This window comes from Columba livia, chromosome 7 (assembly GCF_036013475.1).
Source record: "Columba livia isolate bColLiv1 breed racing homer chromosome 7, bColLiv1.pat.W.v2, whole genome shotgun sequence".
NCBI classification, from domain to species: domain Eukaryota; kingdom Metazoa; phylum Chordata; class Aves; order Columbiformes; family Columbidae; genus Columba; species Columba livia.
The window spans coordinates 9,995,280-10,022,748 of NC_088608.1; the positions used below are offsets into that span (position 1 = coordinate 9,995,280).

Consider the following 27,469-nt stretch of genomic DNA (forward strand, 5'->3'; position numbering starts at 1 on the left):
CTGATGTGGAAGTGGAGATGGATTCTGTTTTACACTTGACTATCACTGTGCAAACAGACAGATGTACGTGTGAATTGTGTTTCTGTGGGAGGAGAAATATGTGAACCTGCTATTTGCTGCACTATATTCCCACAGTCGTTTTTTTGGAAACAGGAAAAAAAAAACAGCAAACCCACGGACCTAAGCAAGTTCAGTGTGGGACGCTGTGATTAAGTGCTGGAGCTAGAAAGTCCATTTTCAGTGCCAAAGCTTGCCACACAAAAAATATAGCATTTTGCACATTGTCCCCAGCAGCCAATTTGGGCACCTCATTCCCCTCCAAAGGTTCTCCAGTAGATCTATTCTGCAAGGGAAAATAACTTTAACCATCTCCTCAGCTTGTCAGGTGGAGAATAAACTGTCTGCCTTAGTCGTGACTGTTTACTCAGCCGAGGCAAATGGATTGTTTGGAAAAGCACTGCCTTGCATGATGTTTGAAACGGTCAAAGCTCCACCAAAGGCAGGTAGCAGCATGTGTAGAGCTATGAGGAGGACAAGGTGCGTGCACCCAGGAGAGGAAGGCTGAGACAGGAGATTTGGCAGGCAGGAGGTGGTTTTGGTACCTCTCTGAGGGGTTACACGCCTTGAGAGCGACGCAGCACACTGGGGCACATATAGAGGTAAGGTGAGGACCAGGTCTGACAGAAAATGTGCTGTAAAGTGGTGGGGTGGTGATCTGCTGGACTTCACATGAAGCTGTTGTAGAAGCTGGTCCTGATTTTTCTCCTAAGCCCGGCTTGAATACTCTCATCACTGGGCATTTCTTCCCAGCCTCGTCAAGGGTGTAGATGGCATTCTTTCCTAATCAACAGTAATTACATTTTACTAAGCATGGGAACTACATTCTGGGAGCTGAAGTTTATCTTCTTTTTTTTTTCATTCAAACTAAGTGTCATACTGCTTTCAGTCACATTTTACCTCTGAGTTAGAAATGCAGAAAGAGAAGGATTTTATTCTTAGAACATGTAAGGAAAACAAAGTTCTGGAAATATTTCTGGCTTTCTATATTAAATGTTGGTGAGACATCATAAAAAAAGCAGCAGGGCTGTTAACATGGTTCCCAAATGCACATGGTCCCAAATGCACATGGTCCCAAATGCACACCGATGCTCAAGACAAGCATAAAGCATCCATGGGATGAGCCAGGGCAGTCAGTACTCTCAAATCTATTTTGATGTTAGCTAATGCAGGATGTCAGTGCAGATCTCTTTGGTGTTAAATAGTTCTCTTTGGCTCCTCCACTGACTCTGTTGGCAGCCTGGAGGGCTCACAGGTTTGGGACAGCAGTGCCAAGGGATGCCAGGGTGACCTCAGCAACAGAGGTTGTGTCTAACCAAGGCGGCAAAGCTGCTATGTTTAATTCAGTATTTCTCAGTCTTGTCAATCTCTCCAGATTGTACGTCAGAAGAAAGTAAAAAAAAGAAGAAAATTGTGCTTTTCCTTCACCCCTGTGCACAGACAGGTAAAAAAAGAGTTATTGGTGGTAACAATAATACACTGAAAAATGTTTCAGGGTGATGTTTCAAGGGACTGCTCTTTAATACTGAAAAGTGAGAATTTATAGGTGGTGGTAAAGGAGATGGTGTCTTTTTAATTAAAAAGTATGGTGTCAAAACATTCAAAGTCTGTTTCAAGCCAGTGCAGGACCTTGACAGGCACACCGAGCGCCCGGCTGGCTTTGCCCAGCCTCACCTCGGAAAAGAACCTTTATTTGAGCCTTATAAATTGACACAATTTATGTGTTAAGACGAGTGGTTTTGGAAAAAAAAAAATAAAAATGAAAAAAATCCTTCCTTCTCCTCCCCCCCAGCCGCGAGTGGTGCCGCCCAGCCGGGCTGCCCCGTTTCCCAGCAACCGGCGCGGCCCGCCGCGGCGCGGAGGTGAGGGCCGGGCCGGGTTGGACCGGGCCGGGCCGGGCCTGGGTGGGGTGGGGGGCGTCCCGTTGCCGGACTGGGCCGGGGTGGGGGGTGTTCGGCTGCCGGACGGCCCGGAAGCCGCTGTGAGGGGGGAAGCGGCGGTAGCAGGGACTCCCTCCGGGCCGGGAGGACGCGTGGGGCAGAGAACGGGGGGGATTCTCTACGTGCGTCACGTCGCTCTCAGAATCCCAGGGGGCTGGGGCAGGACAGGGCTGGAGGGTGAAGAGGATGTAGCACCCGCAAGGGTACGTGTTGTGACGATATAAGCCCTTCTGCCCGCTGTTGGCCTAATTATATGGAGTGGACCTTAAAAGCAAGTTTGGTATTGCTCCTAAAGCACATCGATGGTTCTGCAAGTCTCTTGCAGTGTGAAATGGCGTTAAACTGCATGCCTTTCTGGTGGTGAGGTGTCTGGGAGCTCTGTGAGACAAAGAGATTAGAAAGCCCAGGTGCTGACAGGAGGAGGGTGATGCCCTGATCTGAGGGAATTTGGGGTGAGTTTTGACATTGTCTCCAAGGGAACCAGGATCTCACAACCCCAGAGTTCTCCTGTTCATAGCTTTGCAGCAAAAATAAAAAAGTTATGGGTGGGTGCAGGTGTCCTGGAAAGCTTAAGAACATCAGTGTATCAGTCAGAGATTCCTGGACCTTGGCACATAAACGTTCATCCTGTATTAGCCCTTTGAGGAATATTGCAGTGCATTATCAAGTTTGGTGAGTGGTTATGGTAACGTCACCTCACATTACTGGCAAGGTTGCACTGGGAATCCTTTGCTAACCTAAATCTGTCTACAGCCTTTCAAAACTTGAACTAGTATTCCTGATGGGGAGTGCTGACCAAGAGGAGGAGGATGGCAGTTGTATAAATTCAAGTTCAACAACACGGGTGGAAAGAATGTAAGCCTTATGTTTAGAATTTTTTTAGCACGTTTATTGTCAGAGTTTGACTGGTCTCGCTACCGCAGAAGAGAGCTATCATAGTGCACAATAATACAGTTCCGTTTACAGATTTTCTGTTTCAAGTGGAAAATTCGTACTTGGAGCCATGGAGTGGAAACTATTATTGAGGCCAGGGTACTGGTAGCACATTATTTGAAGCTTCTTGCTTATTTATTATTTAATATGGCATGAGACCATAACCCATACCAGCACTTTATGAGCTTGAAGCACCCCTCAACTTCTGCCTGAAAGATCTAAAGCAGACTAGAAAACCAAACTAATACCAGAGACGAGACCATAAAATGTAATGGGGGAGGTGGACCCCTTCGGTCTTCAAAACTGCGAATCCAGGTATGTTGAACATCGCTTTGATGCTCCCCTCTGCCCTTCTTCCCTCAAACTTTTATTGATCAGTGTTAATTTTAAGTTGGGGCCCTTTAAGGTTATTGAAGCCAACATGAGAGTGTTAACAAAACCAATACAGCTCCTGGGACTAATGATTCAACTTTGTTACTGTTGAATCTTGAAGTGCTGCCATAGTGTGGATCATACAACTGAATCTTGTTCAAGCAGCTCATCAGACTTTGTGCCGCTGCTCCAGGAGCAAGAAGGAGCCTTATGACCTGATAGGAGGTGTCTGTATCATCCAGCACTGGGTGATTTCAAGTGTGCATTGATACTAATGTGGCACCATCCTGAGCTGCTCACCTGCCTTCCCGTTCATGAAGAACAAATACAAAATTAAGGGTTTTTCAGTCCCCCTCTTGAGGGTTTAAAAACTCAGCATGGCTTTTGAACTTGGTACTTTTCCCACAAGTATCTTGTCTTTTTGTCCAGGCAGTTCTCTGGTTTGTAGGAGAGCCAAGCGCTATGTGCTATAATTATAAAGATAATTGCTTGTGGATGGATTGTGTCTGGTGTCATTACTGTGTAATATTTTCACATGTTGTTAGAGAAGTTTACGTTCTGATAACTGTGCTTACATAACAGAGGATCTATAATACCCGTGGCCTTCTGGGTTTACAGTTATCTTCACTAAACTAATAAGCCAGATGATGGTATCCAAACAAAAGATTCAAATGCTAATTTTCATATCCCTTGTATTAATATTTAAAAACTAAAAACGAATCTGCAAGTTAACAACCCAAACACTCAGGAGAAATTGGAAGAACATCTCTGCAGAAATCAGTTTGGATAGTGGAATTACCAGCAGAATCTTCTCTCTCCGTAAGTGCTGGGGGACGTGAAGGAGGAGAGAGATGTTTTACACACTCCTGAAAGCCAAATCACCCCGATAAGCCTCAGAATGGATGAATAGGCCTGAAGTGCTAGACCTTGTGGTGGGAGCGAAGTTTCCTGGAATCCCTCAGTCCTTGTACGTAACACACATACAGTAATTTACTTCAGCAGGGAAAAAAATGGTAACTCTCTCTCCTAAATGTTGTAGGCAATGAATGTTACCAGTGCAAGGGAAGACATTTTGATCACTGTGTTATTTTGATTTGATCCCAGACACTGAGGAATTTTAGTGCCATTCAGACTCCATTTTGGTTCTAACATGGATGTAGTTCAATCAGCTGCCACAGGAGTCACAATCGCTAAGCAATCCTTCAAGAAAATACCTAGTGTCCTTCTGGACAGCCTAGTGGAAGAACCTAAAAAAAGACATGCTGTCCCAAATCACCTTCTGGAATCAAGTAAGTTTCTGTTCTCTGACTGTTCCCCAACCTTGGAGCAACCCTAGGAGGTACTTCTCTATTATTTTTTTTTTTTGCAACTCAAAGGCAAAGCTCCTATCTTGTTGCTTAAATTTTGTCTTTCTATGAGCCCAAATCATAGGAGAGGTCATCAGAAAAGAAGTAGTGGCTGTACTGATCCTGGCTGACCCTAAAAGTTTTGGAGTGGCTTGTTGATGCCAAGAGATAAACTGGTGACAGGATTATGGCTCTGTTGATGCTGCCTTAACTTTCCATTTAAAGAGTCATGCCTGCTTAACAGGAGAAATAATCTGTTTGTTTTTCTTCTCAATAATACATTGGATGCAACATAAATATACTTAGTCAATGTAAGTAACAGTCATCATGTGTGTTTCACCTGGTCTCCTTTTCTCCCTGTTTTATGATCTATCTCTGTAGAGATTTATTCAGAACTTCAGAGCAGCAGAGTTGTACAGGCTGAGCCGGCCGTGTTACACTATGGAGGGTATGAACTTGGAAAACATCATCATCAGACGCTGGTAAGTGTCAGAGCAGGGATCCTCTTGGGGCTCATAAAAGGATAACAGAAGCCGAGTAATCTGCTTGTGGTCACGAGGCCTTTTGCTCTATGGAGTGCTCTAAAAAGCAGCACTTAAAATCAGTGGCCCTGCGGTAGCGAAACAGATGAGTACTGTGCTGTTTGAGTACTGTGCTGTTTGCATCACTGTCCCTTATAGTCTCACAGGGGCACAAAGATGATCAGAGGGCTGGGACACTTCTGCTATGAGGACAGGCTGAGAGAGTTGGGGTTGTTCAGCCTAGAGAAGATAAGGCTCTGGGGAGACCTTATTGTGGCCTTTCTGTACTTATAAGAAAGATGTGAACAAACTTTTAAGCAGGGCCCGTTGTGACAGAACAAGGGCTAATGTTTTTAAACTAAAAGAGGGGAGAATCAGACTAGAGGTAAGGAAGAAATATTTTACAGTGTGGGTGGCGAAACACTGGTCCAGGTTGCCCATAGAAGTGGTAGATGCCCCATCCCTGGAGACATCCAAGGCCAGACTGGACGGGGCTCTGAGCAACCTGATCTAGTTGAAGATGTCCCTGCTCATGGCAGGGGGTTGGACTGGATGAGCTTTGAAGGTCCCTTCCAATCCAAACTGGTTGTGATTCTATGATCTATGTCCTGCAGATATAACAAAAGTATATCAGGAGGCTTTATGGGCTGAGCTGTCACTATCCAAAGGTTTGTTGCTTTGTGATATGGAATATTACATTGTTTCAGACCTCTGTAAAAGTGAGGTCTAGAGGTAGTTTAACTTTTTGTTCCTTTTGCACCTAAGCAAAATAGGACCAGAATTTGATTCAATCGTAGTAGTAAGGAATTGTGACTTGGTTCCAAAGAATAAAAATGCAGGGTTTACATAATTTTCTTTTACATTCAGAGCATATTTGGAATTATTTCTACTAAAGTAAAAATTATTACTACTTTGCTACAAAAAGACCAGTGGGCATTCTCAGTTGACCTTTTATATTGTAAAGTGTTTTGTGGTTTTGGTTTTCTTTTGTTCTACAGAAGCTGATAAATATTTCTGGCAATGTAATAAACCTTCACATAATACCACCCCAGACAAAATATTTTCAGATCAAATACAACAAAACAGTAAGTGTCAGAAAGCCTTCACACTGCTCTTTGCGTGCAGCACTGGTTTTGTGTCATATAAGCATCTCTTACATGCCTTCTATCTTATTTTGGGTCATTTTTTAGCACCGGCTTGTCCCTGGCTTGTCTTACGTGGTTACTGTTGATTTTTGTCCTGATGAGTGGCAATATTACTATGACTGTATCCGAATTCACTGTCAGGTGAGGATTTGTTATAAAATACATTTACAGTTGTAATAGAATGAAACAACTATTAGGACATTATTATAATGATGAAAGTACAGTTAATCTCTTAGAGCCACATGGGTTTATTCCAAGTAAGTCTGGTTTGGAGTATTTCATTTTAAGCATTTATAATTTTTCTCTCTGTAAAGATTCCAGAGCTGTGGGTAGAATATCTTCCCTATTCTGTTATTCTTTGCCAGTAGATCAGTCTTTGTGCCACACTGATGTAATGTCTCAACTGAATAGGCTTTGAGGTGCTCTAGATATTTGGTGGAAGTAGGGAAAGACAGATGGATACTGAAAGCAGGTAAAATATCAATATCTGAGGTGCAACAGTGTTGATCTTGAAGATGTTTTGCACCCACTTACTGGCCAGCTACTACAGAGATGTTTACTTTCCCTAACATTTAATCATTATAAGAAACAAATGTTTACCCCCCTCCCCTTTATATTTTTTTTCAGGGAGAAGATACATTACTTGTTCCTATGCATGCTTATCCTGCAGTGAATGTTGTAGAATTTCCATCATTTATAAACCTGTCTGATGTATCAGTTGGTCAGAGGTGAGTTAAGGACAGGCATTTGTCCACATTTTATGAGACATGTACAAAAATCTGGAAAATCTCCTTTTCCTCTATTTGCACACCTTAATGTCTTGGAAACTTTAAGGAAGTCAGCTACCATCTGGCCTGCAAAATAATTCCATATATGAACTGTTTCAGGGGCACATTCACAAGAAAGAAAATGCTGCACAAACTAAACTTATACATAGATGGAAGAGGGGTTCAGCTGGTCTAAACTGGTGCTGGCTCACTTATTTCATCGTATGGTGAAGCAATATGGCTTGTGTTCATAACCTGTTCACTCCCAAGTGCTATGTTGTTTTAGCGTTAATAAACCCTAATCAAATGGATCTCCCTTTCAAGATGAAGGGTTCTGGAAGTGAAGGTATGAGCTGGTAATGGTAGGTGTGACAGCAAATAGCTAACCTCAGTCCAGACATTGGCTGGTCATTAGATTTACTTCTTCTATTTTAAAATATTTAAAGTGATCTTTTGATGTGCAGCTCTAAATGGCATAGACTGCATCTTACTCTATCGCATAAATGTAACACTGACTGTTCTCATAAGTCATTGGTAATAATTGTTAATAGGAACTAGGAAGGCGAAAAGGAGAAGGGAGATCCTGTTGATTAGAGTCTAGTCCTGTAGTATGTTGACTATGTTAATTGTAATTGTGGTGATTTGTGTTAGTGTAAATATTTGAGTGAATACTCAGAACTGAAACTCTTAGCAGGGAGGTTTTTTCTTAGCCTGTGAGTTGGAAGTAACTCATAAATTTTACTGAAGCACAGAAATACAAATAGGCAAGGCATATACAAGGAAGGTGCAAAATTCTGCGGTAAAAATGAGCCCAGCGTTCTAGAATGAACACTTGTGTCTTTTTGTTTGTTTTTCTGATCCCTCTTAATCTGTTAAACTCTAGTGAATCTGTCAGAAGTGACGTTACAGCTTTCTCACAGGACTCAACATAACTCCTGACTTTCTGGCTGCCTCTAGGCGTGATGTGATTCTGTTTATTTGCTTCATTTTTATAACAAGTGCTGAAGTAGGCAGAATTTTCATAGTCTCAGAGTACAGATTAGACAGAGTACAAAATCCAATTTTAAATAATGAGAAAATTTTTCAACACAGCAGGGATGCTCAGAGATGCCCCTGAGGGAATTTGGAAGAGTTCCTGAAGAGGAAACTGGTGGTTTCAAACCTTAATTTCTACCAGGGATTTTCCTCATTAGGCTATTAACAATTTTCCTAAAAATGAAAGCTCTCTGAGATGCCTGATAATCTTCAGAACCCAAGGGCCCATGGGCTCAATCCATACCCCACTGTGGTCAGTCAAAAAACTTCCTTTACTTCCATAAGTGTAGCTTGAGACCTATGTTCTACCACCCAGATTTGTCCTTAGGTACAGAAGATCCATAAAGACAACAGATGGTGTAATTGTATGGTTTATGATGCACTTTGGTTGCTGTAGAAGCTGCATTATATCTTAAAACAAATTGCCTCCTCAGTTTGCCATTACACCTTCTTCATGAACAGGTCACATTAAAGCAGAGAAGAAAGGCCTTTGCTATTATTGTTTATTTCCTTAGGGGGTTCAAAATGTGCTTTCCAAAGAAACACTGTGTAATAACATTCATTCTTTGCTAACCAGCAGGATAGGATTTCAGTCAGACAGTTTACAAAAAACAGAAATAAGCCTGGGTAAACTGGTCTTGATTTGTAGGATGATGAATGGTGCTACGCCAATGCTTTTGTGTTTCAATTTGATAGATGAAAATAGATGCGTACAAAAGCAGAACAGCTTGAAAAGATGTGTGCTAATACCCCTCACATAACCTGCATGAGACATAAGGAGCTTGTATGAAAATCAGGCCATGGCATCATTATTTCCACAGTGGCTAAGTCCAGTCATTCTGATGTGCTGGAGTTTTCAACACTTTTGGAAACTGCACAGTCTTTTCTCATCGTCTCCCACAAAGAGGGTCGTGGGAGGGGGCTGGTTCTGTAGTTACTGTTGCTCCACTTTGGATTTTTTGGACTTGCTAGATATTGCAGTTTATAAGAATATGAGGATACACATAAATAACTTATAAAGGTAAATTTTATAAATTTTTCCGTAATCAGATTCTCTATGGGTAGGAGAAAGTAAGTCAAGATGCAAAGTATCCAGCATTCAAATCAAAATTTAGCTCTTATTTCCTCACTGAGTGAAAGATCTGAAATATTTTGCTATTTTGGAACAACGAGGAATTAATATTTTCATATTAATAAGTAACATCCCTCTGAACACAGATAAATTCAGTACATGTTGTGTGTAATATAATTTTCCAGCCTGTAATTGATGATCAATTGTAGTTTCATTAATTTTTCTTCCTTTCTCTCTTTTCAGCAAGGAGTACGTTATCCCGTTGCAGTGCAGCTGTCCAATAGATTTTGAATTCCACATTGATTTTATTCAGCCTCACAGAGCCTTCACTGTCCATCCAACATGCGGTAGATTGAACTTATTTAAACTTCTAAATGTTAAATCCCAATTTATTAGGTGTAGTTACTTGTGACAGTGTATTCGGTGTTGTACAGAAAAAATCTTTGTCTCGGAGCATTTGCAGGTGAATGCAGGCTGGTGAATATTAGTCATGTGCAGCCTCATGGCAAACAGCCCTCTGTGACTGGTAGGTTTCTTTTGTCAGTGCCCACCTGCAGACCTCTGGCAAAATATGGGGCGTCTCAAACAGTCCATCCCGCCTTTGTCTTCTGTCTTTGCCATGTGGCTTTTGGAAAGGAGAGGGGCAAGCAGCCCAGCATTCGCCTCTTTATCACACCTGTCCCCAAGGGCTGTCAGGCTTTTCCTCCATTAAAAGAACAGATATCTGTCCTTGTGGAACAGGTATACATCATGTTACTTGATTGGGGGCACAGAGAAGATAAAAGGTGGCCTTTGCTCTGTCGAACATATCCCCATGCCTGTTTTTTCCTAGCAGTCTGGAAAGATGATCTTGAGGGTCTCTTCCAACCAAAATAATTCTATGATTTGAAAGGGCTGAGTCTGCTGCTTCAGGAGCCATTAGAGTGCTGGGCACAAAGCTGCAGGTGTTCCATGGGATGGCAGGGGGTATTAGATTCAGTCTAGAGCTCTGTGTATGGCCTTTGCAAGAACCAGGGGCTTTTGGCTACAGCATGCTCAGCTATTTTCTTGCCTAGTGTTGGAGAGGGCTATGTCTTGAGACAGGCTTATTTGTTTAGGGGTCAGTTGCTCTCGTTACATTTGCCCAGTGCCAGCAGATGCGTAGAAGTGCCCAGCTGTTCTGACAAAAATGTGTGAGTGAATGAGACCTGGCCATATAATTCACTTAGGCAGTCTGGTCAATTCCATGAAAATACAGAAGGATCTAAATAAACAAAAACCTTCATAAATCCAGTGCCTAGTGCGATTTGTGATGCTGGAATTGAAAGTTTGATTACTTAAGGGCTTTCGTAAAACTTGCTGTTGTTCCTGTATGTACAATGAAATTAATTTGCCCTGTCTTGTTGGATTCTATGAAATGTGTGGCTCACAAGGATGAACTAGGCTGCTGCCTTGTTTTGGGTCATTCTTTCAGGATAATAGTCTTTCTTTGTGCTTAATGAAGTTGTGATGTATCAAGGAAGGAAAGGAACAATATTACAATTGAGTAAAACTAGGGAGAAGGTGTAAAATTCATCAGGAAGCTTTTAGTTTTTTACATGGTCATAGCCAAACTATTTCATGCTTTCTAAGTTGGTTTAGTTATTGGGAGAAAGGGGAACATAAATATCCCAGAAAAAAACAAAACAAACCAAAACATTTACCTAGTAAAAGTTAAGTCAGAAATTTTGGTAGCTAGAAACACTGAGGTGCTGAAGGCCGTCTAAGAAGCACTAAGAAGTTTCAGCTCCTACTCAAGCCATTGTGTTCTGAGATCAGTAATGATGAAATACTTTAACAAACTACAAGCAAACAACAACAGCAACAACAAAAACCCAAACAAACAATGAACTTAACTGGTACTTAAGTCAAAAAGATGCAGAAAACCAGGCAGAGATGAGAAATTAATATTTCTGATGAGCTGAATAAACTCCTTTTTGCAGAAATGCTGAGGATCATCAGGGCCTTTATCCTGCGGTTGCACTGAATGTTTAGGGATATGAAGGATGTTAAAGTGGTTGAGAAAATAATGGAATAGGTAATAAGGAAACAAGACCTAGCAGAGACAGGTAATGCATCAAATACAGATGATTCCCCAAACTTGGAAAAGCACAGAGGAACATGTTTATAATTCTTTGCTCATAAAAGCCCAAGTGCCAGAGACTTAAGGGTAGCAAATGCAAGTGAAGAATTTCTACATATAAACAGTCAATCATTTTAACTTCAGTAGGAAATATTATAGTCTTGCTGTCAACTCTCTGTTATTTCAAAATACCTCCCATTATCTGGCAACAGATAGTTATTGAAAGACACTTTGAGACCTGAAATATTTTCCATGCCTGCTGCCATCCATTCAAACACTAATATTGTTTAAAAAAAAATAGTCCAGAATCAATTTCAGCATACTTAAGCAGGCTCACATTAGATGGACTCTTATTGTTTTTCTCCTCTAATCACAGGAATCATTCCAGGCAATGGGAAAGTGGAATTAACTGTGAAATATTCACCACTTGAGTATGGAACAGCACAAATGACAATGCAGTTATGGATTTCACAGTTTCACTCAAAACCCTATGTATGTGTATTCACAGGAACATCAACCCCACTTCTGAGTCTAATGTATGTGTGGCTGACTGATCTTCGAGTATTTTTGCCCAGTTCTAGAAAAATACCTGTGTAATAAGATTTCATGTCATTTTGCTGTAATCACTTCATGCATTTATATCTACGGAGACTTAAATTGCACTAATGTCTCTCGACTGTTAATACCTATACCAGGTCTCCTACATCATTTGTTCAGAATAGTCTTAATGTGTATGAAGTGAAACTGTACCAAAGTAAAAATAACAAGAAGTTACATATCCTTAAAGAAGTTTTGAGCATCCTCAGCTTCTATCATGCCTGCTCTATGTTATTCATTTTGCTGAGGCCTTGCAATATATAGGGTGTTTTGAGCAATAAGGTCTTTTGGGCTGTAACTCATTTTTTGTGAGCTGTGAAACTCACAGATTAGAAGATTTGGTTCCAGTTGTAATATGGGAGAGAAATTTCCAGTCTCCTTGTATGTCTAAAGGGGATGTAAATGTGTGTACTGGTTCTAGATGCCATTTATAGAGTACTTATAGGAGCAATATCTGTCATTCTGACACCTAGAAAAGAACAATTTGAAGATCAACAAAGTCATACAGAGAAAAAAGCTGCATCTGCAGGAAAATCTCTGGTGTGGAGAAGACACAAATTCAGCCAACCACGATCCAGGCCTATTCAAAAAGTAAAGGTGTGAAGAGATAATAATCACAAGTACTTTTCTGGGCTGAAAATCCTTCTTGCTTCTACTTCTTTTTATTAATTTGTATCTTATAGGAAACTGAGTACCAGAACCTCAGATTCCCCACAGACTTGTCAAATCCATATGCTGTAGCTACTGTTTTGAATCAGGAACCAGGCAAATGGAAGATTAAGGACTTGAAAGCAGGTAACAGAATTAAGCAGCATAAACTTGGTCTTATCATTATTTGTAGGTTTTTGATGAGGAACTTGGCTTCAGAATTGCTGAGGTGATGTGGTTGTGGTTTCTGCAAGAAATCTCACTTTAGCTTTATGTATTAATGAGTTCAGTTATCATAATGGTGGATTTCCCAATTAAAAATACAATCTAGTTTGAGGTGTGATATAGCTTTCTGCTATTCCTGCAGCCCTTTGCCAAGGCAGTGAAGGGATAAAAACAAGACAGATGAAGGAAGCCATATTTCAACTAAAAGTCAAACAAAATATTCAGGAAGAGGAAGCAACTCATCTCAGCTGGTAAGTGTTAGTCGACCACAGTAACAACACTAAGGTTTGTGTAACTATGGCCTCTATGAATCTGTTCAATATCCACTAGCGCATAATGCTGCCATTTCATGCCCTGATAGATTTGTTTTGCAGCTAAATTCCTGTTGTTTTCTTTCATTTTTTTCTCTTCAGCCTAGGAACCCTCTGAGTTGTAAGCCATAGCAGTATCCAGTGAGGTCTTTGATTGTGTTGTGGTTCAATTCAGAAAGAAAACTACTGAAAACATTGTTCACCTAACCTTGTTCTCATGCATCCTATCTTGTGCCCTTAAGGCAAAGGAAGCTTTTGTCATGATTGTCAATAAATCAAGGCCAAAATGTATAATGGAGTGAACAGAATTGCACATGTACATCAAACGGTGTAAAGCAAAACACAGTCATGTGTGTAAGCACACTGTGGTTTCATTTGCATTCCACAGATCAGCTCTTATGCTGAATGTTATGGACCTCTAGACACCTTAGGAAAAGGAGAATCAGTCTGATAGCCTTTAAATAAAGCAAACTGTGCATTAAGCATTTTTCTTGCCTCCACTGTAAATGCAGGCAAGTTCATAAGGGCAAAGATCCAATCTCTGTGGAATTTAAAAAAGAGATTATTGAAAACCTACAGAGGGAAGAAGAGCAGTACAAGGTTAGTCTTTGCTGTTCTTTCTAGAAATTTAAGATCTAATTTATACTTTCAGATTGTGCAGTACACTAGTGAATTGTGTCAAGCTCTCTACATCTTCAATTTTTCTTCATACTTCAAGGCAAACCTGTACTAGCTCTATTTCTTCCTGCAATTGTATCTTCATTATGCTTGTGTATCAGTGTTTCTGAGGCGGTTTTATCTTGGATGTAGACAGAGAGAAGGATAAGTTATTGATGGAAACATAACTAGATATTTGCCCAGTCTAGCAGATTTGCGCCCAGCCACATCACAGGGCAACATTGCAGCATAATCTTGTCAGCACTGTGGCTGCAGCCAGCCTTCAGTTTATATTGTGCCTCTCTGAAGAGCTGATAACCTGAATAGCTCACAGTCAAAGAGCTAAACCCAGTCAGTACTCTCACGCAGACCCACGGGGAGATAATTCATCAGGTTGTTCTTCGGCACCTACATCTTATACACCTTTGTTTTTTTCCAGTCACCTCAGACTGCAGATCTTCTTCCATGGAGGTGACAGCAGCCGTAGTTGGTGGCAGGAAATATTTTTCCCCATGTGGCACAGCCCTCAGGGACAGGTGGGGCTTGTCCCTCTAATCCTGCCTCTTGGATCTTCAAGTAGCTTCTGACATCCCACTCCCAAGGAGCTGTTTATGGAAGTGAAATTATTTATAGATAGGGCAAAGGCTTAATTTATCTACTGAATTAGGCACTGTGAATTAATTCCAAAATTATATTTAATATCAACAAAGAAGGAAATGAGTAAAAAGAGGTTCTAAAATGTGAGATTGTTGTATCACTGAATTAGATGTATGTTAACTTTGTTTAGAAACATTTATTTACTTCCCTATTGACTGTAGGGGTTGTGGAGATCTCTGGCTGGTTTCACAGTTGCCCCCATGACTTTCTGACAGAGAGACTGCTTGTGCTGTCAGTTTGTTCACCTGGAGTGCTGTCCTGGTTTCGGCTGGAATAGGGTTAATTTTCCTCCTAGTAGCTGGTACAGTGGTATGTTTTTCATTTAGAATGAGAATAATGTTGATAACACACTGCTGTTTTAGTTGTTGCTAAGTAGTCAAGGACTTAGCTTCTCACACTGTGCCAGGTACACAAGAAGCTGGGAGGTGGCATAGCCCAGAGAGCTGACCCCAAATGGCCAAAGGGTTATTCTATACCATATAACTTCACACTCAGTATGTATTTTGGGGGAGGAAGAAAGAAGGGAGGCATGTCCGGAGTTATGACATTTATCTTCCTAAGCAACCATTATGTGTGATGGAGCCCCGCTTTCCTGGGCACCTGCCTGCTGATGGGAAGCAGCGAATGAATCCCTGGATTTGCTTTGCTTGTGTGTGCAGCTTTTGCTTTACCTATTAAACTGCCTTATCTCAATCCATGAGTTTTCTCACTTTTACTCTTCCGATCCTCTCCCTGATCCCAGCAGGGGGAAGTGAGTGAGAGGCTGCGTGGTGCTGTCTGGAATTAAACCACAAGTGCCATTAGGCCTCACAAATTATTTATTATCCCTTCATCATTTGCTCAAGTGGCCACTATGTTATACAGCCTAGGAGAGGCTGTCCTGGAGACCTTTAAGTGCTGTAACTAAAACCTCAGTCCATGAAAATCATGGCAATTTCACTCTGCCAAATAACTCTAAAGGTCTTTGTTTAAGATATAAAAAAAATCCTGGAAATGGAACATTAGATAAGTAGGACTGAGATGGTAGAGGCATGGTGAAAAGAAGCACTGGTATTCATCCTGCATGCCTGAACACTTTGAGAAGGTCTCAAAGAAGTGAAGTGATATTGATAGTAAACTGTTTCACACATGGACAGTTTTAAGAGCTGGCACCATTGGAAACCACAAGCAAGCTGTTCATAGAACATGGGAAACCTGCAGCAAATTTCTGTAGCGCTGTCATCTCGGAAGATCTGTTCAGGTGTTAACTTATGGTGGTGTTCTGTAACCCCTCTCTGGCTGATTCTGGCTGTGCAAAGTGAACTGTATTTCACTGATTGAAACTCAGACCCAAAAAAAACATTATTTTATTTTGTTTGACTTGCTCAAGAGTTGCAATAATCACTCACTAGAACGGAATGAAGTCTATGTTTTGTCAAGCACCTCCAGAATGTTACGTTTTGAGTGAGTTCCACTAATTGTAACAGAGGAAAGAATTCACTGGATGCTTTGTACTAATGTGATTGTTCTTCCTGGTGACAAATTAGATCCAAAGAGGAGATCCTATCATAGAACACGAGTTTCAAAGGAACGAAGCAGAAGTTTCTTTCAGACGTGTTATCCGGCCTGTGGACCAGGTTTGTTTATGTTATTATTACCTGATATATGTTATTATTACCTGCTAAGCTAACTAAAGCCGTAGATATTTAGCACTGAATACTTAATTTTCCTAGTTTTCCGAATTTTCCTAGTTCTGTGCCAGTGTCTTATTTCCCATTTTACTTTTGGTACAGTGGAGCAAGCACTGTACCAAAAGAAACCGCTCATCTTCTGACATCCTGATTGAATATGAGAGACAAGCAGCAATCTGCAGGCCTAACCTGAGATTCATATTGCTTGTTTCTGAAGTTCTCCCAGGAGTAGCTTCCTCATGGCCAAACATAAGGTTAAGGATATCACAAGATTTGCAGCCTTTGCTTACAGATCAGATTGACAGGAGCTTTTCTGGTACTTTGCATTTTTTGTCCTCTGTGGTGTGAAGTACTTCCTAAAATCCATTTCCTAGGATTATTGCAAGCTTTGTTTATTAGATATCCTGCTACTGAAGGACTTGGAGTGTTAGCAACACAAATTGCCTTCTTCTTGAGGAATGTAATAGCAGTAGGAGTTGGTCTTTTACTGTATTCTTAAACCTTTTACAAAGTGCTGAAAGTTGTTTGGTGAGGCATGGTGTGGGCTTATGTGGAGCTGGTGTTCTGAGGACCTTCCTAATCTAAATGTTGGTTGAGCCGCTGCCCTGCTGTGGAGAGATACTGTGCTCTGGGGCCATAGGAGTCTCTTCTAGTGCCACATTCTTCTGTCACATCAGTTTAAAATCAGATAAGAGACTAGTGCATCAAGAAAGAGATTTACTGATCTTCAAAGAGTATTCCAACAATTTAAAGCATTAACTATAGATACATCATCTCTGCCTCAAATATGTCCAGAACCAGAGACCACTAGTTGTGGGGAGGTTATTCTGGGAGATTATCCCCCTTAAGTTTACCCCAGTCTTCTGCCCTTCTGTAGTTGTGTGCTATCAGCCATTCCTGGAGACAGGATACAGGTTTTGCTGTGCCCCTGGTTTGAGCCCTTACAGCTCTCCCAGCTTCACATCTGTGCAAGATATAAGTGTGTGTTCAGTAGAGACCTAGTGCATTCTCTCCACTGTCTGGCTGCCCATGTATTGCATTTGTGTTGTAGCACGTGGTTGTCATTTGTGTGAATGCAGACCATACTACATTATCTCTGCATTCCCCGTACTGCATCTGCAAATATTTGGTGATTACCTCCCATTAAGCCCTGCAGTGAAAGCCGCTGGTTAAATGCCAATACTGCAAACGTTTTCACTTAACTTCAGTGTTTAGAAATAACACACAGATTCAGGCCAAGGAATGGCTTGGGCTGGAGAAAATTCCTCTCTTGTCTAGTTGTAAAAGCAGTGTCCTTTTTCTTTTCTGTTTTGTTGTTGTTTGTTTTGTTGGGTTTGTTTTGGTTTGTTTGATTTGTTTGGTTGGTTTTTTTGTGTTTTTTTTGTTTGTTTTGGGGGGGGGTTGGTTTTTTGTTTTTGTTTTTGTTTTTTTGTGTGGTTTTGTTTTGTTTTTTTTGTTTGGTTTGGTTTGGTTTGTTTTTTTTTATACCATGCAGCATCCAAGTATCAACCCCACCTTCAACTTGCTCCATAATGACCCTTGGGACAGCAGAAACAGGATGCTGAGGAAATTCCAACAAGCAGCATACAAGGTAATGTGAACAACCAGCATGCTGTATGATGGCATGACACCTTGGAAAGAGCACAAAAGAACCTGCAGACTAGCATGTAGGGAATTTTCAGAGCTAGCCAGGGATTTGATAATTTGATAAATATGTTCCTATTTCACCAGGAAATAAGGATCTGGAGTAAGTTGTTTATTCAGCTGGTGCTTCAGCTGGTGCTTCTGCTGGTGCTTAGTATTGCAATCAATGCTAAACAAGTGTAGATTAATTTAGATTGGTTTTTTTTAAGTAAAAAATACGTTTTGGGCCCCCAGTACAAGAAAGACATCAATAAGCTGGAGTGAGTTCAGCGTAGGGCCACCAAGGTGCCAAGGTGTGGAGCACTCACTCTGTGAAGAGACATTTACTCAGCCCGGAGGAGGAAGATGAAAGGAGAGAACAGCACCTTCCACCACCTCTGAGGAGATTTGATGATGGAAACAGAATCTTTCAATGGGAACATGGGAAATAACGGGTATAAATTCAAGTAAGAAAGGTACAGACCATGTATGAGGAAATGCTTTTTCACCATGAAGACAGCCGGTCATTGGAGCAGGTTGCCCAGAGAGCTTGTACAATATACATCCTTGGATATTTTCCACACCAGACTGGATAAAGCCCTGAACAACCTAGTCTGGTCTCATCGCTGACCTTGCTTGGAGCAGGAGGTTGGACTAGGACCTCCTAAGATCCCTTCCTATCTGGAAGCTAAAGATTTATTAGTAAAATCACTGATCTCATTGTGTTTAAATATTATCTTGCATCTCCACTGCTCTTTTCCCAGTAAATCTAAATGTGGAAAGCAATGTGGAAATTTCCTGCTCTCCTGGTATCCAGTTGGATATTCTTCTCTGATCCATTCACAATATTTGGCTCAATACAGAGGTCCTGGAATGAAATGCTCTTTTCTGCATTGCATGAACAAGGAGGTGGCTAAATGGCCCCTTCTGATAATAAAACCGAGGGCTCTTCATCGTTACCCTGTGATATAAGGCAGTAGGCAAATTGCACAGTGCAGGTTACTCCTTAATCTCATCATTCACACAGCCACAAGTATTCATATGCCCATGATCAGCTGACTGTTTACCCATTGTTAAATGTGTATATGCCAATAGACACAGCTGAAGGATTAGGAGCTAGCCAAAAAAAGTCTGATTAACCTCTAAGACTAAATGATGGTTTCAACTGTTTTTGTTGTGTAACGTCATTGTAGAGTTGAGATCCATTCTACATCTCTCCTTCCTCATTTTCCGGCTCCTGAGCAGAAAACTGTAGTAAAACTTCTGAAATAGAGATGTCTGAGTCAGCTCTGTAGAATAAACACCATTGTAATGTATATGTATTTCTGTGACTGTAAATCTTAGAGTGTTGGGATTAATATTAAACTTTAAAATCATTCTCTCAGATTGTGACTCAGATTCGGCTAAATCGTTTACTGCTTCTGTTCCGTGGCCTATCCAGAGAAGCCGGAGGTTTGGAGGAAGGCTCTGTGTCTGGTAAGGAGAAGAAGAACAAGCTGATATTTTGGCCATGAATTATGCATTATGCATTATAAGTGCATTACATATAAATGTAAAGACAGAGTCCTTACAACAGGGTCTTCCAGCAAAAAAGAGAAGTGTGACAAGGTAGGATCACAGAATCATATAATAGTTTGGGTTGGAAGGGACCCTTAAAGGTCATCTTGTCCAACCCCCCTGCCAGGAGCAGGGACATCTTCAACTAGATCAGGTTGCTCAGAGCCTGGTCCAGCCTAGCCTTGAATGTTTCCAGGGATGGGGCATCCACCATCTCCCTGGGCAATCTGTTCCAGTGTCTCACCAGCCTCATTGCAAAATATTTCTTCCTTATCTCTAGTCTGAATCTTCTCTCTTTCAATTTAAAAACACTGCCCCTTGTCCTAACACAACAGACCCTACTAAAAGGTAGAAATGGCCTTGCTGAGCAGAATGAGATAGAGGACCGTGCCAGAATGAGTGGGCTGTAATGTCCTTTAGAAAAGGGGAAATTAGATCTGTCTGCTAGTCAGAGTATTGTGCCTGCTGTCTTGTAGATGTGGCATTTAATGCCTTTAGGAAATATTACCTTTTTAATATTAAAATTACTAGACACAACCTATCTTAGGAAGATGCTAAATATATTTTGTGTCTTGATTCTATTTTTGAAACAGCACATTAACATATATTACAAAATCTTAATATTTGCTTTCCATTCATGACAGACAGCAAGAGTTTCAGCAAACCAGAGAAGAGTGAAGAATGTAAGGGCTTTTCTTCCAACATATCTGAAGACCTTATATTGCCCTTCGAATTCCCCTTTTTCAGTTCCCATGAATTGCACCGTGATTTGGTAGGTATAGTAACTAAAATGGTCTTTGAAGACATTGGTCCCAGGCCCACTACTGCCTTTATTAAAATTTCACAATGTGACTGGTGTTCTGGGGTTTTGACAAATTAATTCAGGACTTCAGATTTCCTAAGGGTGCTGCTGAAAACAGTAAAAAATCTTTGCATTCTCTCAATAGCACTCTCAAATTTTGAGTGATACATTACTGAACAGAGTTAGTTAACATCCATGATTTTGCAGAAAAAAAGAAAAAAAAGTAATTGAAATGCCAAAATCCAAGAAAGGACAGGAGAAATATCAAGTTAAATATTTGCAAAATTATTTCCATATGTTTTCAAGTGACTGTGCTGATGGATTGCTGCCAATACAAAACAAAATGCCCACTGTATTCCTGGGTTTTAAATACTGTTTTTTTTTATTTCAGGCACCTGATGCTCTTGGCCTAGTTCCTGTTGGATCTGTAGATGTGAAAGTCAGACACATTCTTCCTTTTTATGACTTGAAGGTAAGTCAGTGCCGCTCCCTCAGCTCTATCACGTTTCTCTCTTTTACCAGTCCAGTTAGATGTTTTCTGCCCGATCAGTGCCTACAGTGTGCAAACCAGCAGAAATGTTGCCTTAATATGGCTGTATGATTATCATGTTTTTATTAAAAACAAATTTCACCTGTTTCCATAAGTAACAAACTTATAGTCAGCAACACTCCCCTCTCTCCAGACAGAGGTGAATCACCTCAGCTGAAGTTGTTATATCTCAAACAACAAAAATCCATCTAGGAATGAGGATACTGCAAGCGCTGCACACCACAGTTTTCCTTTGATTTTAGAGTTTTATAAAAGTAACACTATAAAATTATCCTTCCTTTTAGAAAGTAATAGAAGTCGTCTGTTTATTTGGCATACAGGTCTGCATGCTTATTCCTTAATTCCTGCATAGGAAATGCAAGTGACTCCTTCTTAAAATACATAATGTTTTTTCAACTTTATGAATGCAGAAACATTTTTTTTCTTCTGACTTCCAAATCCTTTGCTCTTCAATTTTTGAATAGCAAAAGACTGATTTCTACACCCCCTAAAAGAAAAATATTTCCTTGAGTTCAAATCAGTGCAGATTTTGGCAAAATGTCCACTTGCTTTTTTTCAGATGGAATAACGAGTCTAGAAGCTTTCTTGTAGCATCTTTTCCCCTTGTTACACATTGGTTCATCTGTCAGTGTTTTATATATTACTTGACACAGCTTTTCTCTACTCCATTAAGTTCAGTATATTTGATCAAGAAACTGTTAAATCCATTATGTTGCATAGAATGGAAATATTCCTTTCTGCACTCATTCAGCTTGTCCTGGTGAAGTATGGCTTCTCCAAATTTTGGCCATATGCCATGTTCCAGAATAGTGATCCAAATATCTTTTACCACAGAGATATGATGTGTCTGTGATAAAGCTGGAATGTTCCATTCCATCTATGAGTTAATCAAAGTGATTATCATAATCTCCTATCGCTCATCTTTTTTCTTTACACTTAGGTTCCTCAACATTTCAGCATTATGAAGTATCAGCCGTTTTGTACACACTATGCAGCTACAAGTTACAAAACTCGAAAACTTTCCCGACCCCTGAGGCAGGGAGCCCAGGTATCAAGTTTGTATTTGAGAAATACAAACTTTGCTGAAGTCACTCCCAGCCCTATATTTCTGCAACAAAATGTCTCAACATTTTATACCAGATTACTGCACTCTGAAAACCTTTGATGTCTGTGTTTTTCAAGGATGAGCTTAACCTGCTGTCCCAGAGGACAGACTTTCACAAACCATCGCTGGAAGAAGCAGCAGAAAAGGATATCAGCCTCTTAAAACTGGTTCCTCCCCAAGCTTTAGTTTACCCTGCAGAGACCAACCCGCTTCGCATTTTTGTAAGTAGAAGTTGACTTCCACAAAGAACCTAAGAATGGAGGGGAAAAGGTGTTTGTTTCATCATAAAAATGATGTGGAATTGTTGAGCAATTTTCTGACTCAGATTGGTATATAATAGTCAGATTGGTATATAAAACTATCCAGATTGAGAGTAATCCTTCAAGGTAGGCAGGACTCCCGGAGCTCATCCCATTGAGAGGGGCTCCACTTCACTTTAAGGCAGAATTTGATGTATGGGAGGGATGACAAGGCAACGGTGCCAGTGGTGGCAGAGAACTGGAGACCCTTCCAGTCTCCCACTCCACAAATGGTCACTGATCCCAAGATTCCCTGGAACACCGTGGGGCCCCTCTGTTCTTCTCCATTTGTTCCCAATTTGGATGTCAGAAGAAAAAATATGATCTTGGCATCTCAGTCCTTCTGTAGCCTCATGCTCTTGCCCAGGTAGGCAGGACACGCGCAGACTTTACCTTCTGTTCAGCCAGGGGACTGCAGTTCTGCCTGATCATTAGGTAAACTGAATAAAGTGAAGTCAGTCTATTTTCTCACTTTGTATCCTGCTGCCTTATAGTTTCCAATAGTTCCCATAGCTTCCCAAAACCACATTTCCAAATTATTAGGTGCAGAGATTCAAAAAATCATAACCAAGTGCATGGGAGGATATCCTGTTACTAAATTGTCATGTAGATTGTACCACTTTGCGCCAACTGCAGAAGGTATTTCCCACACAGCATAGCACAGGCTGGGGGTCCCCGAGGAGTCTTTGAGCAGGCGGACACAGCTGTGCAGCTCCATGAAACGCTGTGCGTGGGCACAGGCAGCGTCTCCAGGGCAGCGTGGCACTCTGCCCAACTTGGGTGGCTCTGTCTTTCAGCATTACTTAGCTGCCGTGGCCCAGAGCCCAGTGTGCTAGTCTGGTGGTCTTGGCATAACATATACGGTATAGATTTGTCCTCACTGCGTGCGGCCAGGACTCGGGTGGACTTACTGATGAGATCCTCTGTGCGTGTCTTCCTTCTGTCACATCCGTGTGAGAGCCAGGCGCAGCCTGATCCCACACTACCCAGCATTAGATTTGATTCAGAAAAAGGTGCTAGCGCCATGAAATAGATGATAAAATGCTCATTAGCTTCCAGCACAGTGAGGCCAGTTCCTGCTCTTGGATTTGGAACTGTTCAAAGAATCAACAATGGATTTTGGAGTTTCTTCCAAACTTGGAAATGACACCTAAGTTGCTGTATTTTAGCAGAGAGCATCGATAAGCCAGGCAGGTTTTGGCCCTGTGATAAGGGGAAGAAACAGGAGATGAAGGGTCACAGCGAACAGAACAGTCACAGTGAGACAAAGGTGTAAATCTGGGGAGACTACATTAATTGTAAGAACTGAATGTTCATCCATTTAATTATTTATCATGTTCAGAATGATTTTTTAAAATAATATCTTCTTTGTTTTTAGAACCCCACTCCAGGATTAATTCCAGTTTTACGTCCTTTGGCCTATTCTGAAACAAATATTGAATATCATCTTTGTCCTCATCCAAAATATACTTTTACCAAGGAATGCCCCAAAGGATCCAGTATTCCAGTCACACAAAAGAAATTTCTGCATCACAAGGTATGGCCTTTTGGGTTTATTGTATGAGTACCTGGGTATGTTCTTGCTGAGAATTTGCTCCAAGGAATCAAAAAGAAAGATGAAGCGTCATACTAGATAGAAAACATTTTCAAATATAAATTATGCATGCACCTAAATAGTCAGTACATGGGTAGGAATAACTTGTGCTTGTTAGGATTTATCCATGTCTCTTATTTATTCATGAATATTTCTCTGCTCTTTCCTTCTTTTCACTACTGTATTTTCATTACCTTGCCGTGGAGGAAGCATCTTTTAAATCTGGAGAACTGCAGCTTCCCAGCCAAGAAGTGAGGTGCTCTGTCCTGCAAACCTCCCTCCCCACTGCATTATGGATTAGAGGTCTGATCACTGTAGCACTTGTCGTTTCAGGAAGTGATTTGTGGAGTAATGGAATGGAGAAGATTCTTACCAGTGGTGTATTCCACTTTTTCAAACACTCCATCACTGACAAGTATAACACCTAGGTAAGAAAGAACACTGGATATACAGTGCTTCTACCCTGCAGCAGTTTCTGCTGTCTGTGACTACACTGACCAGTAACTAGTTCCACAGATAAATGTGGGCCTATGGGTGGATTTAATTGCTGCTCAGAAATCCAAAACCAACGGGGAAAACCCCTACTGTCCTCCTTGAAGAATGGGTTAAGAACAATATCATTAGATGAAATACCTAGCCCTGGGAGGAGAGTCCAGCCTGGACTTCCAACAACACCTCTCCTGAATGCTTTTGGATTCAGTGCTAGAAGACCCTGGGAGGTACAAACTCTGGGTGTCCTGCAGAAGTATGAACCATAATTTAACGTGGGCACCTGCACCTGGTGGTAGCCAACATCTCACAGGCTCACAGCAGTTTCTGGTGTACTTACATTTTCCAGGAATATTTAAAATATTTCATTATCTTCCTTGTAACTACAACCACTGTGAAGCTTCAAAATTAAAGCATTGAGTGCAGTTACTCTCTGCCCATCTTAAACTAATACCGTTTCCACTACAGGGATCCTTACAGTTTAGATATGCTTCCAAGAGATGTGCCACCAGTGCTGCATGACTTACCTGAGGTAGACAGGGAGAACATAATTGACCAGTAAGTTTCTTCTCTATTTTGTATCCAGTGTGATTGATCATGTAGTAACATCTTGTATGGATGTGTCTAAACCCATCCTAAAAGATCCTCAAAGGTAAAAGCACAAAGTCTCTCTTGCATAAAACATACTTTTGTTTTTGTTGGCTAAAAAATACTTTTAAAAGGATAGAGCCCAAATGTTCTTTGTCTTACTAATTTTTAGTGAGACAGATGAAACTGAGCTCAAAATGATTCTTACTCCAGAGATGGTGAGAGCTGAATTTCCACAAATTGGGCAGTCGCTCTCAGAAGAAGGCAAGGAGGAATCAGTGAAAGATGGAAGGTAGGTTAATTATGAAATTAAGGGAGAGGAATGGGAAGGAATGTGAAGATAAGCACCCCCTTCAGAATTATGAAGAATTATGCCTTCACAGAGATATTCAGTGTTCTGAAAACTGGTGAATTTTCCTTTTTAGTGGTGCTTTTGTTAGATATTTATTAATACTGGCAGAGGAATGACCGCTTAGAATTTCCCCCTGACATGGTGCTTTTTTCTCAGGCTCTTCCTGGGAGCAGGTCACATTTGATTTGCTGTCTGAGCTTCACACTCCACCAACAGGCATTGTTGTTTAGACATACAGCACAGCATGTAAAACAACTCGCATTCATAAACACGGAATTACCTGCTCCCTGAAATGTTGTAAACTGGTCACTATAAGGGCCAAATTCTGCATTTTGCCTCAAGTGCTGTCAGGCCAGTGTCCTGAGTTTGCAGCTCTGCAGAGAAACCTTGAGGAGGAACCCGATGATAAGGAAAACTCTGAGGGACAAATGGGTCTTTGAAGGAGTTGATGATTACTGTCATGGTTTCAGAGCAGCATTTCAGAACTGCCCAGCAGTTTTGCAGGGCTGGAAGGAGAAATGGATGCACTGTGTGAAACCTTGGGGTATGTGATGTTACGGGAAGGATGCGAGGAGGTGTATGAGCTGGAGGCAGTGGACTCGAGCAGCAGGTGGTATGGGTAGGGTAAGTGATTGCAGAGCAACGCAGGAGAACGTGCTGCGTTCTAACGCTGTGTTTTCACAGATATCTTGTGTGAATTGGAAAAAGTGAATTAATCTTTCTGTCCAACAGTTGTCCCCTCTTAATAATGGTTATGATATAGCTTAGTTGTCAGGATGTGCATAAAAGCCTGAAACTTTCAGAGCCATCAAGAGATTTCAATGTCTCATTTTCTTTAATTTTAGAGGGAAGTGATTTGATGGACATTCAAATCCTGTACAACTGTCAGCCATTAAACTTTAAAACAGTGCTGTGTATTATGAGCTCTCTGACAACACACTAATTGTTTTATTGTCATTACTACAGCACTGATTGAAAATAATTTGCTGTAAAAATGCAGGTGTGTTGGACCCAGTGCTGCTTTTTGCATTTTATGACAATCCACTTGTCAGAACACTGAGATTTGAGATAGTTTGTTTAACTAAAGACTGACCTTTTTCTCCACAGTGAGACAGTGTTGGATGGTGCATTTCCTGGGTAAGTAGTTTTATAACCATAAGGTTCTTTCTTTTTGAAGTTTTAGAGGTTTTCTTCAAAAATGAAAATACTTTTCTATATTAAACACCCCTGAGTATTGATATTTACTTGTTGAAAACTTCCCTATTTGATTGGCTTTGTGAAGAGATAAACAAAAATTTGTTAGCAAACTATGAAGTCCTAATCCTTTCTTTTGTCACTGTAAGGTTCTTTGTCGTTAGTGATGGGGTGGTGTTTCACTAGATGACAGAGGACGCATTGCTTCTCTACTGCAGTTTCAGTATTTTATCCTTAAGGCAAATCAGTTTTTCATGTGGATGCTCTTGTTCTGGCAATTGCAGCATGTGTTCCTTCATAGATAAAACGTGAAACTCAGTCTAGTGTGTGTTTACCCGTCAGATGGTTATCTTTCCTAACTGACCCAGCCAGGAGTGAGTGTTCTTTTCAGTTTCACCCCCTTCCTAGTTCTGCATAAGCAATGGGATACACTCTGTGTTCATTACTAAAAAAAAAAAAAAAAAAAGAGAAATTATGTGTGGGTGTCTCTTCTTTTGTTTTTGTCAGCATTCCTAAGTAGCTCTCCTGGCTATTATAAACACAAATCATGTTTTAAACTTCTTGCAGAGACCCGCACAAGCATCCAGATGGACATTTTCAACTCCAAAACAACGAGCTCAGACAGAAGGTTCAAAAACATGTGGAGAAAATGAAGCAGAAAGCACTTAATAAAGCCCTCATTCTAGGATAAGAGTAATTTCACAAAACCCGTGGTTTGGTTCTGCTTATCCTGTTAATGTGTGAGGTCTTCTATGTCCCAGCTACATGTACTTATGTTCAGTAAGGTCAGCAACTTCTTATGCAAAGAGGAGAGAACCACCAGTAGTGCCACCTTTGTCAAGGACTCTCACTGTGACCATTACTCCAAACATGGTAGTTGCTACAATGAGAATCCTCAGCCATGTACCTGCTCATTTTGTCCTGGTGTGATGGACCAGAAATCCACAGTACTACCATGTAAATAGTTTGGTAATTAATTCACAGCCCACTGTTTTCAAATAAAATGTGAAAAGTCCTCATGACCAAATTGTTCTGATTTTGTGTTTTTAGTTATGACCTGTCCTTGAATTTTTGCAGGTAAGTCACTAAATCTCAGACTTGACTGTAAATCATATATTTCAAATTTTTAATGAAAGGGAATAATTGAACACTTACTGTTCACAAATATAATGTCCCAGCAGATCTCATCAACCATTCAGGGGTTTAATTTGATGCACAGCTCTCTTTGCAAAAGGGTGCATGGACTGGGGCAATGAACTCCG

At 40.9% G+C, this 27,469-nt stretch overlaps 1 protein-coding gene across 27 annotated transcripts; it reads left to right on the forward strand.

Moving 5' to 3' along the window:
• Positions 1 to 1,801: 1,801 nt before the first annotated feature.
• CFAP221 (cilia and flagella associated protein 221) lies at positions 1,802 to 27,234 on the forward strand. Of its 27 annotated transcripts, none has more exons than XM_065070409.1 (27): positions 1,851 to 1,919; positions 2,751 to 3,245; positions 4,407 to 4,591; positions 5,030 to 5,130; positions 6,168 to 6,254; positions 6,360 to 6,455; positions 6,942 to 7,042; positions 9,432 to 9,535; positions 11,666 to 11,825; positions 12,360 to 12,483; positions 12,570 to 12,681; positions 12,902 to 13,010; positions 13,583 to 13,670; positions 15,911 to 16,000; positions 17,550 to 17,645; positions 19,063 to 19,153; positions 19,879 to 20,006; positions 20,428 to 20,508; positions 21,527 to 21,634; positions 21,769 to 21,912; positions 23,369 to 23,527; positions 23,791 to 23,835; positions 23,918 to 24,012; positions 24,542 to 24,631; positions 24,834 to 24,953; positions 26,121 to 26,150; positions 26,775 to 27,234. In XM_065070409.1, exons 3-27 carry the CDS (start codon positions 4,453 to 4,455, stop codon positions 26,896 to 26,898), a joined length of 2,622 nt encoding a protein of 873 aa, XP_064926481.1. In that variant the 5' UTR covers positions 1,851 to 1,919; positions 2,751 to 3,245; positions 4,407 to 4,452; the 3' UTR covers positions 26,899 to 27,234. The 27 variants fall into 27 exon arrangements, with proteins under 27 accessions (XP_064926486.1, XP_064926493.1, XP_064926481.1 ...); XM_065070408.1 differs by having other exon boundaries at positions 2,751 to 2,852; XM_065070410.1 differs by lacking the exon at positions 1,851 to 1,919 and adding an exon at positions 2,007 to 2,669.
• Positions 27,235 to 27,469: the final 235 nt, after the last annotated feature.